Below are 17,417 nucleotides of genomic sequence, written 5' to 3' on the forward strand. Positions count from 1 at the left end.
GTTCTGTGGTTTTCTTCAGTAACTCCAGTGCCTCTTTGTCTTGTTTAGAGCGAGTTACCTCTTTCTCTGATCGAAAGGGGAGCACATCTAACTGCCACAGCTTCTCAACGTTCTGTCTTAGCGCTTGAGAGGGAGTTGGTAACAGGGATGTGTGCAGACATGAAGCTTCAGTAGGTAGATGTAGAAAGGTAGCCGGTCCCTGGATGGCCCAACCGAGGTTAGTGTTGACAGCAACAGGGCTGCCTAGTGGACCAACTTTGACAGGTGACAGAGGGGTGATGAGCTGGACATTATCTGAGCCTATAAGAAGCATAGGCTGCACATCCTTAAATGCTTTGATGGGAACGTCGGCCAGATGTGGATATCTCTGACGGAGTATGTCCACTGGACAGGATTGTTTTGCCAGATTAAGTTCTTTAGCAGTAAAAACACGTCTGATGTGATGTTTGATTTGGGGAGAGCTGGGTGCGCTTAGTTCAAAAGAAACGCATGCGCCTTGTAACTGTGACACCTCCTGCCTGATGGTTCATAGTTTGAGGGACTCCTCTGTGATATTTAATTGCAGGTAATGAACCGCTGCAGATAAAACAATAGTCCACTCTGATCCGTCGTCAAGAATGGCGTAGGTGGACAGAGATCGCCCATTATTGTGGAGGGTAACTGGGACCACTTTAAGCATGACTCTGCCTGAGTGAGTGACTTGGGCCAAATGCACCATGCTGGAGGCTGTACTCAATGTCAGGATACTCTTGTTTGAGCTGGAGAATTATTAAGAATTATGGACTTTAAAGTCTTATTCAGACACTTCACCAACCCGTCAGTCTCTCTGGATGCCGACTCAGGAGATAACCTGAAACACCTTTCGATAGTGAATTGCCCCAATTTTCAATTTTCATCACTTAGCCAAAGCCTAATTTCACAGTGTTGTCAGAAGACTGCTCAAGGGGAAAATCTTCCATGAAGTAAACCATCGGAACTGGGGATGCCCCTGAGAGACTTCCAATTTCCTCCTGCCTGGAGAGTGTTGGAGGAATTTGAATCACCGCTGAACACAGCACAGACATATGTGCCTACCAGTTGTGTGCACATCCCTAAACAATGCCTCATCGGTTTATTAAACTGGAACCATTCCGTTCCCAGAATTAACCGATGTTCCAGAAGGGAGCTAACTGCAGCCTTGACTCTTTTCCCTTGGATTTGGTGGACTAAGATCTATGTGGAACCCTTCTGCCAACATATCCACCACTTCCAGGTTCGCTGACCAACAGAGACCCACTCTACCAGATCTGTTTGTCCCGGGAGCCCCACAAACTGTTCCAACATGGCTAAATCCAGCAGCTGTGTTCCCGTCTCAATCGGCCAGGGCCCGATTGAGACGATGCAGCAACCACCTGGCTCCTGCATCTCAGAGCTGTTGCATGTAGGTGAAGGGTCAATCCTTAAACTATATCCCTCTTCCCTGGAGTTGCCCTGCAGACATTTGTGAATTTGCCCCACAATACCTGCCACTGTCTGGGCCTCCCTCAAAAAAAGGGACAGCATCCGCAACATCCATTCTGCCACTAGACACTGGCACACCTCAACTGTGGCCATGAACATCTCCAGAAATGACTGCTATTTACAGAACACTGTTATAAAATATATCATTGTCTTTGTATTTCCTGAACCTTATTAGTGAATGCCATTGAGATGTTTTGTCCTTTAATAAGAATTAATCACAAACATTTTTTAGATTTTAGATTTTTACATTACAGTGTTCCCTCATTTATTCAATTCAATTCAATTCAATTTTATTTATATAGCGCCAAATCACAACAAAAGTCGCCTCAAGGCGCTTCATAGATACAGAGAAAAACCCAACAATCATATGACCCCCTATGAGCAAGCACTTTGGCGACAGTGGGAAGGAAAAACTCCCTTTTAACAGGAAGAAACCTCCGGCAGAACCAGGCTCAGGGAGGGGCGGCCATCTGCTGCGACCGGTTGGGGTGAGAGAAGGAAGACAGGATAAAGACATGCTGTGGAAGAGAGACAGAGGTTAATAACAGATATGATTCAATGCAGAGAGGTCTATTAATACATAGTGAGTGAGAAAGGTGACTGGAAAGGAAAAACTCAATGCATCATGGGAATCCCCCGGCAGCCTACATCTATTGCAGCATAACAAAGGGAGGATTCAGGGTCACCTGGTCCAGCCCTAACTATATGCTTTAGAAAAAAGGAAAGTTTTAAGCCTAATCTTAAAAGTAGAGATAGTGTCTGTCTCCCGAATCCAAACTGGAAGCTGGTTCCACAGAAGAGGGGCCTGAAAACTGAAGGCTCTCCCTCCCATTCTACTTTTAAATACTCTAGGAACAACAAGTAGGCCTGCAGAGCGAGAGCGGAGCGCTCTAATAGGGTGATATGGTACTACAAGGTCATTAAGATAAGATGGGGCCTGATTATTTAAGACCTTGTATGTGAGGAGCAGGATTTTGAATTCAATTCTGGATTTAACAGGAAGCCAATGAAGGGAAGCCAAAACAGGAGAAATATGCTCTCTCTTTCTAGTCCCTGTCAGGACTCTTGCTGCAGCATTTTGGATTAGCTGAAGGCTTTTCAGTGAGTTTTTTGGACATCCTGATAATAATGAATTACAGTAGTCCAGCCTGGAAGTAATAAATGCATGAACTAGTTTTTCAGCGTCACTCTGAGACAGGATATTTCTAATTTTAGAGATGTTGCGCAAATGGAAGAAAGCAGTCTTACATATTTGTTTAATATGTGCGTTGAAGGACATGTCCTGGTCAAAAATGACTCCAAGGTTCCTCACCGCGTTACTGGAGGCCAAGGTAATGCCATCCAGAGTAAGAATCTGATTAGATACCATATTTCTAAGATTTTCAGGGCCGAGTACAATAACCTCAGTTTTATCTGAATTAAGAAGCAGAAAGTTAGCGGCCATCCAGGTCTTTATGTCTTTAAGACATTCCTGCAGTTTAACTAATTGGTGTGTGTTATCTGGCTTCATGGACAGATAGAGCTGGGTGTCATCTGCATAGCAGTGAAAATGTATGCTATGTCTTCTAATGATACTGCCTAAGGGAAGCATGTATAATGTAAACAGAATTGGTCCTAGCACTGAACCCTGTGGAACTCCATAATTAACCTCAGTGTGTGAAGAGGACTCTCCATTTACATGCACGAATTGGAGTCTATTAGATAGATATGATACAAACCACTGCAGCGCAGTACTTGTAATACCTACAGCATGTTCTAATCGCTCTAATAGGATATTATGATCAACAGTATCGAACGCTGCACTGAGGTCTAGCAGGACAAGCACAGAGATGAGTCCACTGTCAGAGGCCATAAGAAGATCATTTGTAACCTTCACTAAAGCTGTTTCTGTGCTGTGCTGAGCTCTGAAACCTGACTGAAACTCTTCATATAAACCATTCCTCTGCAGATGATCTGTTAGCTGTTTGACAACTACTCTTTCAAGGATTTTTGATATGAAAGGAAGGTTGGAGATTGGCCTATAATTAGCTAAGACTGCTGGGTCTAGAGATGGCTTTTTGAGTAAAGGTTTAACTACAGCCAGCTTGAAGGCCTGTGGTACATAGCCGATTATTAGAGATAGGTTGATCATATTTAAGATCGAAGAATTAATTAATGGCAGGACTTCTTTGAGCAGTTTTGTAGGAATGGGGTCTAAAAGACACGTTGATGGTTTGGAGGAAGTAATTATTGAAGTTAACTCAGAAAGATCAATTGGAGAAAAAGAGTCTAACTTAATATCAATGGTACTAAGAGTAACTGTAGATAATATTACATCTGTGGGATGATTATTGGTAATTTTTTCTCTAATGATAAAAATTTTATTTGTGAAGAAGTTCATGAAGTCATTACTAGTTAACGTTAAAGGGATGGTTGGCTCAAAAGAGCTCTGACTTTTTGTCAGCCTGGCTACAGTGCTGAAGAGAAACCTAGGGTTGTTCTTATTTTCTTCAATCAGTGATGAATAGTAAGATGTTCTGGCTTTGCGGAGGGCTTTCTTATAAAGCAGCAAACTATTTCTCCAGGCTAAATGATGATCCTCTAGATTTGTGACACGCCATTTCCTCTCCAGATTACGAGTCATCTGCTTTAGGGTACGTGTTTCAGAATTATACCACGGAGTCAGGTACTTCTGATTTGAGGCCTTAGTTTTCACAGGAGCTACAGTATCCAGAGTCGTACGTAGTGAGGAGGTGAAATTATTAACAAGATAATCGACCTCTGTTGGGGTAGCGTTCAGATAGCTGCTTTGCTCTGTGTTGGTACAGGGCATTGGAGATGATAACAGTGGGTGGATTATATTCTTAAACTTAGTTACAGTGCTTTCAGAAAGACATCTACTTTGATAAAGTCTACTCTTCACCGCTGTGTAATCAATTATTGTAAAAGTAAATGTTATCAGGAAATGATCAGACAGGAGAGGGTTTTCAGGAAACACTGTTAAATGTTCAGGTTCGATGCCATATGTTAAAACAAGATCTAGAGTGTGATTAAAGTGGTGGGTGGGTTCTTTTACATTTTGAGAGAAACCAATTGAGTCTAATAACAGATTAAATGCCATGTTGAGGCTGTCATTTTTAGCATCTACATGGATGTTAAAATCACCCACAATAATTATTTTATCTGAGCTCAGAACTAAATTAGATATAAAGTCTGAGAAATCAGACAGAAACTCTGTGTAAGGCCCAGGTGGATGATAGATGATAACAAGTAAGACTGGTTTCTGAGTTTCACAGCTGGGGTGGACAATGTTAAGCATCAGGCTTTCAAATGAATTAAAAGTCTGTCTTGGTCTTTCATTAATTAATAGGCTGGTGTGAAAAATTGCTGCCACACCGCCCCCTCGGCCTGTGCTTCGAGATTTCTGGTAGTTAGAATGGCTCGGGGGTGTTGATTCATTTAAACTAACATAATCATCCTGCTGCAACCAGGTTTCTGTAAGGCAGAGTAAATCAATTTGTTGATCAATTATTAAGTCATGTACTAACAGAGACTTGGAGGAGAGAGACCTAATATTTAATAATCCACATTTCACTGTTTTACTCTTTGGTTCAGATGTGGATACTGTATTGTTCTTTCTTTGTAATTGTTTATGTTTAAGTTGTTTGTTGCTGGTTTTTAGTTTGTTTTTTGTCTTTTTGGAAGCTGACACAGTCTCTATGGAGATGGGTTTTTGGGGGGGTAGCAGGAGGAGAGAAGCTGCAGAGAAGCGTGTAAGACTGCAACTCTGCTTCCTGGTCCCAACTCTGGATAGTCATATTTTGGGGGGTTTAATAAATTTGTCCATATTTCTAGAAATGAGAGCTGCTCCATCCAAAGTGGGATGGATGCCGTCTCTCCTAACAAGACCAGGTTTCCTCCAGAAGGTTTGCCAATTATCTATGAAGCCCACATCGTGGGAGCTATGTTCTAAAAATAACCCATGATAGGTGAAATCCACAAAATAGCCAGCTTTATTATTTACAATTATTATAGATGTTTTCAGGCTGTAAAGCCCCTCACTACACACTTTATACACTTTTCTCAGACAAGCATGAACATTTTTACACTTTTCTCTCTTGTTTAAACGCTCTGAAAGTTCAAACCTTCGTAGAAAAATAAGTCCAGTATTATAGAATGAAACCAAAGATCAAACCCTGTTTTCAGGTCCACAACATGGGAATAGAGTAGCTGCGAGAGAATTCAACATTAATGAATCAATGGTACGGAAGTAGAGGAACCAAGAAGAATGAGTTGAGTGAAGTTTGACTTATCTGACTGTTTTGTGTCGGTTAATGCGCCTTATGGTCCGAAAAATACGGTAACTTCTACCTTCCTTTAGCATGTCCAGAAGTCCAACTTTTTGTGCGATGATTAGCATCTTCCTCTGCCTTTTGGATGCTACCGCCGGTGCTTTTGACAGTGCAAAACATTTCGTCCACATTGTTTTCATTCAGAAACGTTTTTCAGCGCAGAGCTGTGTTCATGAAAACTCGGACATAAGGATATCAGTCTTCTTTTATCTTGTGGTAACTGTGAGAGCATATGGACTCTCCTCCTTTCAACAAATTGAAGGCTTCAGTAGTACCAACAAAACTGAATATAAACTCAAATCTATGGAATTCACATAGTAATATAGATTGCATTTTTTGGGGTCTTTTGGGGTCCGTCTAATGTCCCAAGTTTGCTTCATTTTTTATACACATTGCCAGAGAGCCCCCTATAAAACACAGCCCAAACAGCTGATTAGTTACACACCCATGCACATTTATTCTTAATTTCACTTGAAAGAAGTTTTACTTTAATATTTCTATTTTTGCTGTTGAGTTGCATTCATCATCTTGTCAGTGCAGTAAACATTCTGCCTGAGAGGTCAATAAATCTACTGGTTGTTACCTTATATAGCACTTTTGTACTCTACCTGAGCACCAGTGGTGCTTTATATACACTGAACAAAAATATAAACGCAACACTTTTGTTTTTGCTCCCATTCCCCATGGGATGGACGTAGAGACCTAAAATTCATTCCAGATACACAATATAACCATCCCTCCCAAACAGTGGTCACAAATCAGTCCAAATGTGTGGTAGTGGGCACATCTGCTATATTGAGATAATCCATCCCACCTCACAGGTGTGCCACATCAGGATGCTGATCTGACATCATGAGTAGTGCACAGGTGTACCTCAGACTGCCCACAACAAAAGGCCACCCTGGAATGTGCAGTTTTTTGCGCTATTGGGGGTCTGGGGACCCAGAACCGGTCAGTATCTGGTGTGACCACCATTTGCCTCATGCAGTGCAACACATCGTCGCATGGAGTCTATCAGATTGTCAATTGTGGCCTGTGGAATGTTGTTCCACTCCACTTCAATGGCTGTGCGAGGTTGTTGGATATTCGTGGGAACTGGTACACGCTGTCGTATACGCCGGTCAAGCACATCCCGAACATGCTCAATGGGTGACATGTCCGGTGAGTATGCTGGCCATGCAAGAACTGGGACATTCTCAGCTGCCATCTGCCCTGAACAATGTGAACCATGATTCATCCGTGAAGCGCACACCTCTCCAACGTGCCAGATGCCATCGAATGTGAGCATTTGCCCACACAAGTCTGTTATGGCGACGAGCTGGAGTCAGGTCAAGACCCCGATGAGGACGACGGGCATGCAGTTGAGCGTCCCTGAGACGGTTTCTGACAGTTTGTGCAGAAATTGTTTGGTTGTGCAAACCAATTGTTCCAGCAGCTGTCTGGGTGGCTGGTCTCAGACGATCTTGGAGGTGAACCTGCTGGATGTGGAGGTCCTGGGCTGGTGTGGTTACACGAGGTCTGCGGTTGTGAGGCCGGTTGGATGTGCTGCCATATTCTCTGAAACGCCTGTGGAGACGGCTTATGGTTCAGAAATGAACATTCAATGCACGGGCGACAGATCTGGTTGACATTCCTGCTGTCAGCATGCCAATTGCACGCTCCCTCATTGCTTGTGGCATCTGTGGCATTTTGCTGTGAGACAAAACTGCACATTCCAGGGTGGCCTTTTGTTGTGGGCAGTCTGAGGTACACCTGTGCACTACTCATGATGTCAGATCAGCATCCTGATGTGGCACACCTGTGAGGTGGGATGGATTATCTCAATATAGCAGATGTGCCCACTACCACACATTTGGACTGATTTGTGACCACTGTTTGGGAGGGATGGTTACATTGTGTATCTGGAATGAATTTTAGGTCTCTACGTCCATCCCATGGGGAATGGGAGCAAAAACAAAAGTGTTGCGTTTATATTTTTGTTCAGTGTAAAATGCTCCATTCACACCATCATCCATTATCTATGCGCTTTCTATCTCAACATTCACACGCCGATGGATGCATCGGAGAGCAACTTGGTGTTAGTATGCTGCTAAAGGATATTTAGGCATAGAAAGTATTTGGTTCATGCAATGTTTGTGTTATCTTTACTGTGTTGTTGAAATTTTAGGCGACCTCATTGTTTAGGTTTACCAGTTGCTGGGTAAAAGATGTTGCATATTGCTCACAGTCTTATCCTCACTTATGTTCATAAACATGTTGTTTGTTCCAGAATGCTTAATGTTTAATATTTACTGCCTCTGTGTATTTTCCTTTTTGTAATTTACACTGTTAAAAAAAAATCTTAAAAAAATGGTAATATTCCAGCAGCTGGGGTTCCAAAATACTACCGTAAAATAACAGAAAATAACTTCCTCATAAAAATACGGTTATTTCCAGTAATGACAATACAGTTTGTTGCGCTAATTTCACATGGGATCTTGCCTTTTCAAGTGGTTTTAAACATTAAATTAGGAACATGTTAATGTGATTAAACAATGAAATTATCTATAAATAGGAAAAAAAATAAATCCTAAAAAAACGGTAGTATTCCGGCAGCTGGGGCGCCAAAATACTACTGTAAAATAACAGAAAATAACTTTCTCATGAAAATACAGTTATTTTCAGTAATGAAAATAGAGTTTGTTGCGCTAATTTTACATGGGATTCTGCCTTTTCCAAGTGCTTTTAGACATTAAATTAGGAACATTTTAACGTGATCAAACAATGGAATTACCTATAAACAAGGTCAATGAATGTGGCAATATGAATCATAATATGTAAATGTACAGAAATATACAGTTAACAGTTAGTTTAAATAATAATGGATTGCATGCCCTGGGACAGACTGTCAGAGGCGAGGCTGCCATATCGCACAATCGGCCCCTCTGGCTATCACCAGTAGGCGGTAGGTGAAGAGTCTTGACCACGGACACAATACCGAGAGTGTCCGAGCCGGGGCTCAAACCGGCAACCTTCTGATCACAAGGCGAACTGCCAACTCTTGAGCCACGATCGCCCTAAATAGCAATGATAATAAAACTTATGTGATGTAACACAAGCTTATAGGAATCATGTTATATACTTTTCCATAGCATTACATTTGAATTCAACAGTTCAATCTTTCAAATAACGGACAGATATTTGTGAAATCATGATACATTTGTGAATGTATTTTAACATAAATCTAAATATGCATATGTACAGAGATACATTTAATAGTCATGAAAATTATGTTTTATTGCATTACAGTGATTTAACGTTAATGTACATTTGAAATGTGAAATCACAGTCTATTTACATAACTTTAATGATATTCTAGAAGAACAGAACAAAACTGTAAACTGTAAACTGCACACTAAAATACTTTTATATTAGGATTTTTTCCTACAGTACAGCCATACCCGCGATCTTGTGGTTGTTAGTTCACATTCATTGGCCGATGCTTAGCGTCATGTTATTATGTGTCCCAACATCCAATGGCATGTCACGTTGTTTTCATGGCCACACCCTCACCCCAGGTGCAGAGGCCTATTTCTGTTTAGGAATGTTGTGAATACTTTGAGATTTATATTAATTGCAATTCCTACCTCTACATTTATTTTTTAAAATATATAATTAGCACAGCGTTGGCCGTGCAATGTTTTATATGTTTTTTTTTAGTTTTTATTCCTATTAATTATATTTTCACTTGTTACCTCTGAATTATTGAATCAGACCCAGATGACATGGAATTTTCAGCAAAATTATAAATCAAATACTCCTTTAATTATTGATTATTCTCATTACTGTTCGATCATTTTATATATTTTTCCATAGTTTTACATTTGAATTTCACAGATCATTCTCTCACATAACAGACAAATATTTGTGAAATTATGATACATTTCTGAATGTAGTTTTACAATCTAAATATGTACAGAAAATATATTTAAAAAACAAGTAAATTGTGTTTTACTATATTTACAGTGATGTTATGTTATTTTACCTTTGACATGTAAAATCACAGTCTACTTATGTAAATGTAATGATATTCTAGAAAGACAGTACAAAACTGTAAAATATACAGTAAGATACTTTGACATTACTATTTTTTGTAACAGTGTAGTTAATGCATTTGGCATCTTGGGAACATTTGAATCAATTTTTTTAATTGCTGAATATTAGGTTTTAAACTATGTCAGGGTATAAGATACTGTTGTGTTTAAGTAACTTTGCTGATTTGACTGCAAGCCCAGTGTCTAAAGGCCCACTGTGGCTAATCACAGTCACCACATACATTTGGTAATTTGCACATTTATATCAGTAAAGATGCATGTCTGGATATCTAACTTATATCTCACAATCCTGTATGTGACTTTTACGACTTGGTTCTTTTGCAGGACAATAGTGCCATGGAAAGTCTTCCGTCAGTGCCTTCATGACATACATCCCATCAGCAGCGGTCTGGAGGCTATGGCTCTCAAATCCACCATTGACCTCACCTGCAATGACTACATTTCTGTGTTCGAGTTTGACATCTTCACACGCCTCTTCCAGGTTGGTCAATATCAAGTAAATTAATTTCCAACTACTTAATCTGATTATTTTGACTCATATGACCTTTTACTTTAGACTGTAGTTTGGTTTTATTTCACTTACTTCGGCTTATCCGGGCAGGGGCAGCAGTCCAATCAAGGACACTGGTGCCACAGTTTGTCAATCTCTTGTTTCTTACTCCCTTCTTTCATAACCAAGACACTGAGATACCCAAACTCATCAACTTGTGCCAGCAAGTCATCCCGGACCTGGAATGATCACTACACCCTTTTCCGGCTGAGGACCATGGCCTCAAATTTGGACTTGTTGATCCCCATTCCTGGCACATCTGTGCACTAGAGGCCGCCACCTGATGAACACAGCCACATCATTTGCAAAATTCAGTGATGAGATTCTGAGGCCTCCAAAGTAGAAGCCTCCCACCACATGGTGGGAGGCTTCTACTACTACTTCTACTACTTCTAAAAAAATCTGTCCATAAAAACTATGAACCAAATCTCTGGAAAAGTGCAGTTCTAGGGGAGTCCAACACACATTGAAAGCGAGTCCGACTTATTGCCAGCAAATTGGACCAAGCTCCTGCAGTAGTCACATAAGGATTGAAAAGCTTTGTAGCAACAACCCAGACAGGTACCACTCCAGATCTCCATGCGATATAGTCCGGACATGTCAACCAGGACAACCTTAAAACATCCAGAGCCTTTTGGAACTCAGGGCGAACCTCATCCACCCCAGGGACCTGGCCACCAAAGGAACTGGTTAACTGCCTCAGTGACCTTGTCCCTAGTGAGGGGCGAGTTGTCCCTCTCATTCACAGACTGCTTCCTCTATGGAAGAGGTGTCAGTGGGATTGAGGAGGTCCTCAAAGTATTCCTTTCACCACCTAACTGTATTCCCACTTGAGATCAGTGAGTAGAGCACCACTTTCCCTCCCTGAGTTGCCGAATAGTTTACCAGAATTGCTCTGAGACAGACCAAAAGTTTTTTTCCATGGCTTCACCAAACTCCCCTGAGTTTTTGCTTCAGCTACCACCCCGGGCTGCATTCCAGTTGGCCTTCTAGTACCCGTCAGCTGTTTCCCAGCTTAGTCCCACAGGCTAACCAAGTCCAATAGGACTCCTTCTTCAGCTTTGATGGGTCCCTTCACCTCCAGTTTCCAACATCTGGTTCGGAGATTACCACCATGACAAGCACCAAGAACACCCTCACCCAATGACTCCAAGAAGGCTGGGTGCTCTGAACTGTCGTTAGGCCCATAAGCACATACAACAGTCAGGACCCGTTCTCTAGCCCGAAGGTACAGGGAAATGGCCATCTTGTCCAATGACACGAACCCCAGTGTACAAGCAGCAAAACGAGAGCATACAAGAATACCTACCCCTGCCCATTACGTGTCACCAAGGGTAACTCCAGACTATAACAGAGTCCCGTGACTTTTCAGGAGAATGGTTCCAGTGTCAGAGTCGTATGTTGAGGTGACCCTGACTATATTTAGTTGGTATCTCTCAACGTCACGCACTTGCTCAGGGTCCTTCCCTATAAGAGAGGAGTTCCGTGTCCCAGTAGTCAACCTCAATAGCTGTAGATCGGTTTGCCAGGGCCCCCGCCCTTGATCCTTACCCATGACACAATGCACCTGACACCCCCAGTGCCTTCTGTGGGTGGTAGGCATACAGGAGGCTAAGGCTAAGTTCCGGCCACCGGATGGTCTATGTCAAGTTCCCTCCACAAATCTGACTTAAGGAGGGTGATTGAATATTTTCAATTCAATTCAACTCAAATTGTTTATTGTCATGTGTACAAAGAAAAGCATTTCTCTGTGCAATGAAATTCTTTCTTTGCTGTTCTGAGTCTGATAGCAGTGGGGAAGAAGGCGTTGTTGAGTCGGGATGTTCTGGATTTCACACTTCTAAAACCGTCCCGATGGCAGAAGTGTGAACAGTCCGTGTTGGGGGTGTGTGGGATCTTTGAGGATGGAGCCAGCTCTCCTCTGGACTCTGCGATGGTAGATGCTCTGCAGAGAGGGCAGCGCAGTCCTGGTGATCTTCTCCGCAGTTGTTATCACTCTCTGCATGCGTTTGCGGTCCATAGCAGTAGTGCTGCCATACTATGCAGTGATGCAACTTGGTCAGTGTGCTCTCGGAAATGCAGCTGTAGAAGGTGCTGAGGATCTTGGCCGACATACCAAATTTCCTCAGCCTCCTCAGGAAATACAGCCACTGCTGAGCCTTCATGACCAGCTGTGTGGTGTTCAGTGTCCAGGTGAGGTCCTCAGTGATGTAGATGCCTAGGTATCTAAAGCTGCTCACCCTCTCCACTTAACGCCCCCAGATAAACAGCGGCTGGTGAGCCCTCCTCTTCTTTCCCGTGTCCACTATCATCTCTTTGTCTTATGAGTGTTGAGGGTTGAGGTTGTCTTCACACCATGACACCAGACCGGCCACCTCTCTCCTATAAGCCGCTTCGTCCCCTCCAGTGATGCGACCAATCACTGCAGTGTTGTCCGCGAACTTCAGTATGGTGTTATCCCTATTGGAGGCGACACAGTTGTGGGTCTACAGGACTGAGGACGCAACCCTGTGGAATGCCAGTGTTTGTAATAATGCTGGCTGAAGTCCTGTTGCCGATCCTGTCGGACTGGGAAAGTCCTGTAGCCAGTCACATGGGTGATCTGGGGGATCTGCAGTCCAGTTTCCTTGGTATACAGAGTGAGTCTGCAGTCCCTGGTGTCTACCTGGGCGAACAATGACTTGAAACTCCGGTGGAAGGGTAAAGTCCAGAAGATTGTGTGAGTTACCGAAGTCCAGTAGTGTCTGTCTCGGCTATGTTAACAGTGCACAACACTTATCTAGTGCAAAAAGAACAAAAGCAAACAACAACAAACAACAAGTCGGCATCTGAGAGCAGAGCAAGCAAACATGTCTGCCTCGTGGGGCGCCATGGTTTTGCCTCCTTTATGGATTTCTTTTTAAATCACTCTTTGTCTGGTCCCTCAGCAAGGAACAGTAGGGACTCACCAAACCTGGATCCCTGTCTTAAAAACCGGTTCCACCAGGAGCCTGCATACACAAAATCTGGAAATAAAATCAAACTTCACACTTATAAACAAGTATATCACAAGGGTAACAAACATTCAGCATCAGCAAGACAAGTGTCATATTCAGGTTTTTCTCAAATCATTAAATCACTATTATTACCAGAATTTGTCCCAAAACATTAACTAATCCTCTCATAAACAAAACTTTTAGTGCACTGTAAAAGTATCAAAATAAAAAGGCCTTTAAGTCATGACACAAACTCCTCATCAACTTCACAACAGGAGAAGAATCATCAGCTAGATTCACTCCAAACCAACCATCAGCTGCACAACCCACAACATAATCCTAATGTCATATTAGCTATGAGTTTAATCACCAGGTCTGTGCTCTTCACTCATTTAAACCACAGATCTATTTTATTCAATTTTCAGTAAAAAAAAAAAAAAAAAAAGAAGTTTGTTCTGACGTATTCAAAGTTGTGTAGCTAAATACAAAAGTCACTCGCACATCAAACAGGAAACTCAGTGTTTTAGAGTCTCCACTTAACACACAAACTCCAACACATCTCATTCACTCGTGCTAAAATTCAATCACCTTTCATTAATCTAAGAACCGATCAACTAATTTGCATATCAGCTATTAACCCACTAAGTTGACAGGACGACAGAAAAGCATGTTCAAAATATTATCACAAAAGACAATTTCCCTCATACAGTAAATTACTTATGCTGCATTAATCCAGCAGGAAGCTTCTCCCAATTTACCATTTTAACAACTAAATTTATTGTCTGATCACTGATTCGTCAAACCAGGATTTTTTTATTTTTTTTTCCACAAAAGTTAAATTGTTGTCCTGCAACCTAGAGAGTCAATTTTTTTTTTTTGCATTGTATAAATTCAGTATTTAATAACAAGTGTCTGCTAAATTGACACTATTTTAACACTGATGAAAGATAACAAGCTAATTTTCATTGCATGTCTGTGGAGCTGCATATCCAGCAGAGCATGTAATGTGCTATGAGCTTCACTGGTCTTTGCATCACACGAGGTGACTTGGACAAGATGATAAACAGACTCACACACTTAAAATGTTGTCTAATCTTCATGAGCTCTCTTGTGTTTGGAGTGTTAGTATGGTTAATGCATGTTCTGCTTTTGTGTGTGATTTTGTATATTCTATTTTCGCAGTGTTTAAAACTCCGTCTCAATTTTCCACTTAAGCAGTCAGTTTTCTTTTCCCCAGGTTTGCTAACCCAAATTTTGATTTCCCACATTTAATAACAAAATTTGTGTTCTCACCACTCTCATTCTATTGTCCTCTGATGCGGTTGACTTCGTGCTAGTGGCTGAAGTGCTGCTGCTGCTGCCTTCTTGGGCGACTTCTAGCAGGTCCTGCCGGTTTCTTGGCTTTGGTTTCAGTAGCCTTGTTCATCTTGAAAGATCCGGAGGCCCCGGTGCCCTTGGTCTGCACCAGAGTGCCCTTCGCCACCAGGCTCTTGAAGGCGGTCTTGACACGGGCCTTGTTCTTGTCCACATCGTAGCCTGCGGCAGCCAGAGCCTGCTTGAGAGCGGCCGCGGACACGCCGTTGCGCTCCTTGAAAGCGGCCACGGCTTTCACGATCAACTCGCCCACGCTGGGGCCGACCTGCTTCGGCTTGGACCTCTGCACAGGGCGTGTTTATGATGGAGCTTTTCCGACCACAGCCGGCACGTTGAGCGCATCATTAAGGGTCCATTTCTTTCATGTAGCAGTCCTTTCTGAACATTTCGACATGCTGCCGCCGCCGAACCTGGCCTCAGATCCAGCAAGCTTAGCGCGCTGATCTCCAAAAAAGTCCCGAAAGCCAGAAAGACGTCAAATAAATGTCTCGTTCTAAGAGCTCGAGCAAAAACTCCTCTTCACGCCGCCATCTTGCTCGCCCCTCCGTGGAATTCATCCAATCAGATAGGAAGATGGGTTTGCTTTTCTTCTTCTCTGGTGCTTTGTTAGATTGCTTCTGCAGCCTCTGCTCCGATACTGCCGCTGCTGACCAGGTTTTTTTTTTTTCCAGGTAAGAGTGAGAGTTTTGAGACAGATCGTGCTGTAAATAAGTCAGCCAGAAACTTGGCTTGAACGTTTCCAATTATTAAACTATTGTTTAACAACTATTGTTTAAATTTTCGTCCGACCGCTGCATGTGGAAAATTGATTCAGGTCTGCTTTTCACCTGAAAGTGACAAACTAAAACATGTTCATTATTATCATCACTGCTTAATCAACACACATCTCTCTTTCTCTCTTTTTGTTTGTATTTTTTTTTTTTAAATAGCTGGTGATCTGCAGTATCACAGCTCTCACAATCAAAAACAATTATTTTTACACAGCGCACAAAAACACCGTGACGTCAGACACATTCACACTCATTTTTTCTTCTACGTAGAGTTTACACACTTGAAGGATGGCACATCTGAGGTTAATTTAATTATTTGCTAGCTTTCTCTGAGTGAGCAACTTCTCACTTTTTAACGTACGTTTCAAGACAACAGGCAACTTCCTGTGTCACTTTTTGGTGAGCAACTTCTCACTTAACGAGCAACTTCTCGCAAAACAACAGGCAACTTCCTGTGTCTTTCTGCTTTTAATTTACTTTATTCGGGGACTAAGGAAGTCGTCAGTGTATCTCTCTGGATCACTAAGTGAAACTTCGTCAGCATATCCCGTTTCTTTATGGATCGATCACTGAGAGAGGTATAATACGGTCTCATATAAATATAAAAGGCGCATATTTACCTTCGTCAGCCTGATCCCACTTCTGACACCAAATTGAAGGAAATCTCCGTCATCCGTAGATCGAGTTTCCTCCTAAGGCGTGGGCACCAATAAGCAGAGTTCATCCTTTAACATATAACAAAATTAAAATATTCTCATGCATGATCAACGGTTAATCACGGTACCGGCCGGAGTACCGGGAGCAGTTTGGAAGAACAAGAAGACGCGGAGACTGTCCTAGGTTGTCATTCCAAACTGACTCAACTTTATTCACAAGTACAACAGTTTATATAGAGGAAAAAGGTTCGTGTGTCAGCAGATTCTCAGTTCAAACCGGTACAGACCAAATAAGGAAGCGTCTTCCTGCCCTCTGAGCAAAGAAGTATCCTTTGTATAGTTCAGCTACAATTTATGATCATCCCAGCGAAATACACTCCTAGACATAGAATACAGAGTTCTTTCATTAGTGAATTCTGAAACAAACCACCTGGCCTTTAACGAGCCTTTTCTAGGAGATAAAGAAGGGAGGATGGGAGTAAGGGAGTGATCTCTGTGGTGTTTTCGACCTTGAGGTACCATCCTGTGATTCTTACACATTAATTCTTGGGTCACAGAGAAAGAGAAAAACAACTAGTAAATGGGCCTTATTGAGTAACAGTTTTCCTGTATAATATCACTATAAAACAATATCCTGTAAATGCTACCATGGTATCAAAATATCACAACAATGGGTATCGTTTAGGTTTTATCCGATACCAGTACCAAACTGGTACTTTTGAAACGGTGCTGGTGTTTAAACGGTGCTCGAACCGGTGCTTAAAAAATGAAGAACACAAACTTTGTCCAAAAACCTCTCATGTTTAGCTGTTTTTTTTGTAAAAAGATAACAATGTTAGCCTTTTCTGCAGCTATAGGGGATTTATGGTATCACTCTTGGCTGGAAGCAGTGCTTAATCAATGGAAAAAACACCAACTTTGTCCAAAAACCTCTTATGTTTAGCTGTTTTCCACTTTTTCTTTGGTCATTTTAGCCTTTTTGGCCAGGGTGAAGGGAGTATCTGCCATCAAACAAGAAGACAGCCGCATGTAACTATGACGGTGTTTGCTAGTTCACCTTAAATGCATTAATTTAATAACGTGGTTAGCTTACTCAACGTAAATTACACACGGACAACATTAAGCTACTGACCCAGAGAAGAACGGCTGCTGCTGCCATCATCATCC

General features: G+C 42.0%; 1 protein-coding gene across 2 annotated transcripts in view; it reads left to right on the top strand.

The window, feature by feature from the left end:
• Positions 1-17,417, top strand: part of cblb (Cbl proto-oncogene B, E3 ubiquitin protein ligase) — a 171,279-nt gene that overhangs the window by 24,052 nt on the left and 129,810 nt on the right. For both annotated transcript variants that reach the window (XM_085364305.1, XM_085364306.1), the window contains exon 5: positions 10,250-10,406. In XM_085364305.1, coding sequence (XP_085220431.1) covers positions 10,250-10,406 — 157 coding nt within the window. The remainder of the gene's footprint in view (positions 1-10,249; positions 10,407-17,417) is intronic.

This window comes from Diplotaxodon limnothrissa, linkage group LG10, assembly GCF_057381915.1.
Source record: "Diplotaxodon limnothrissa isolate DT_005_m linkage group LG10, D_limnothrissa_male_GT1.1, whole genome shotgun sequence".
Taxonomy (NCBI): Eukaryota; Metazoa; Chordata; class Actinopteri; order Cichliformes; family Cichlidae; genus Diplotaxodon; species Diplotaxodon limnothrissa.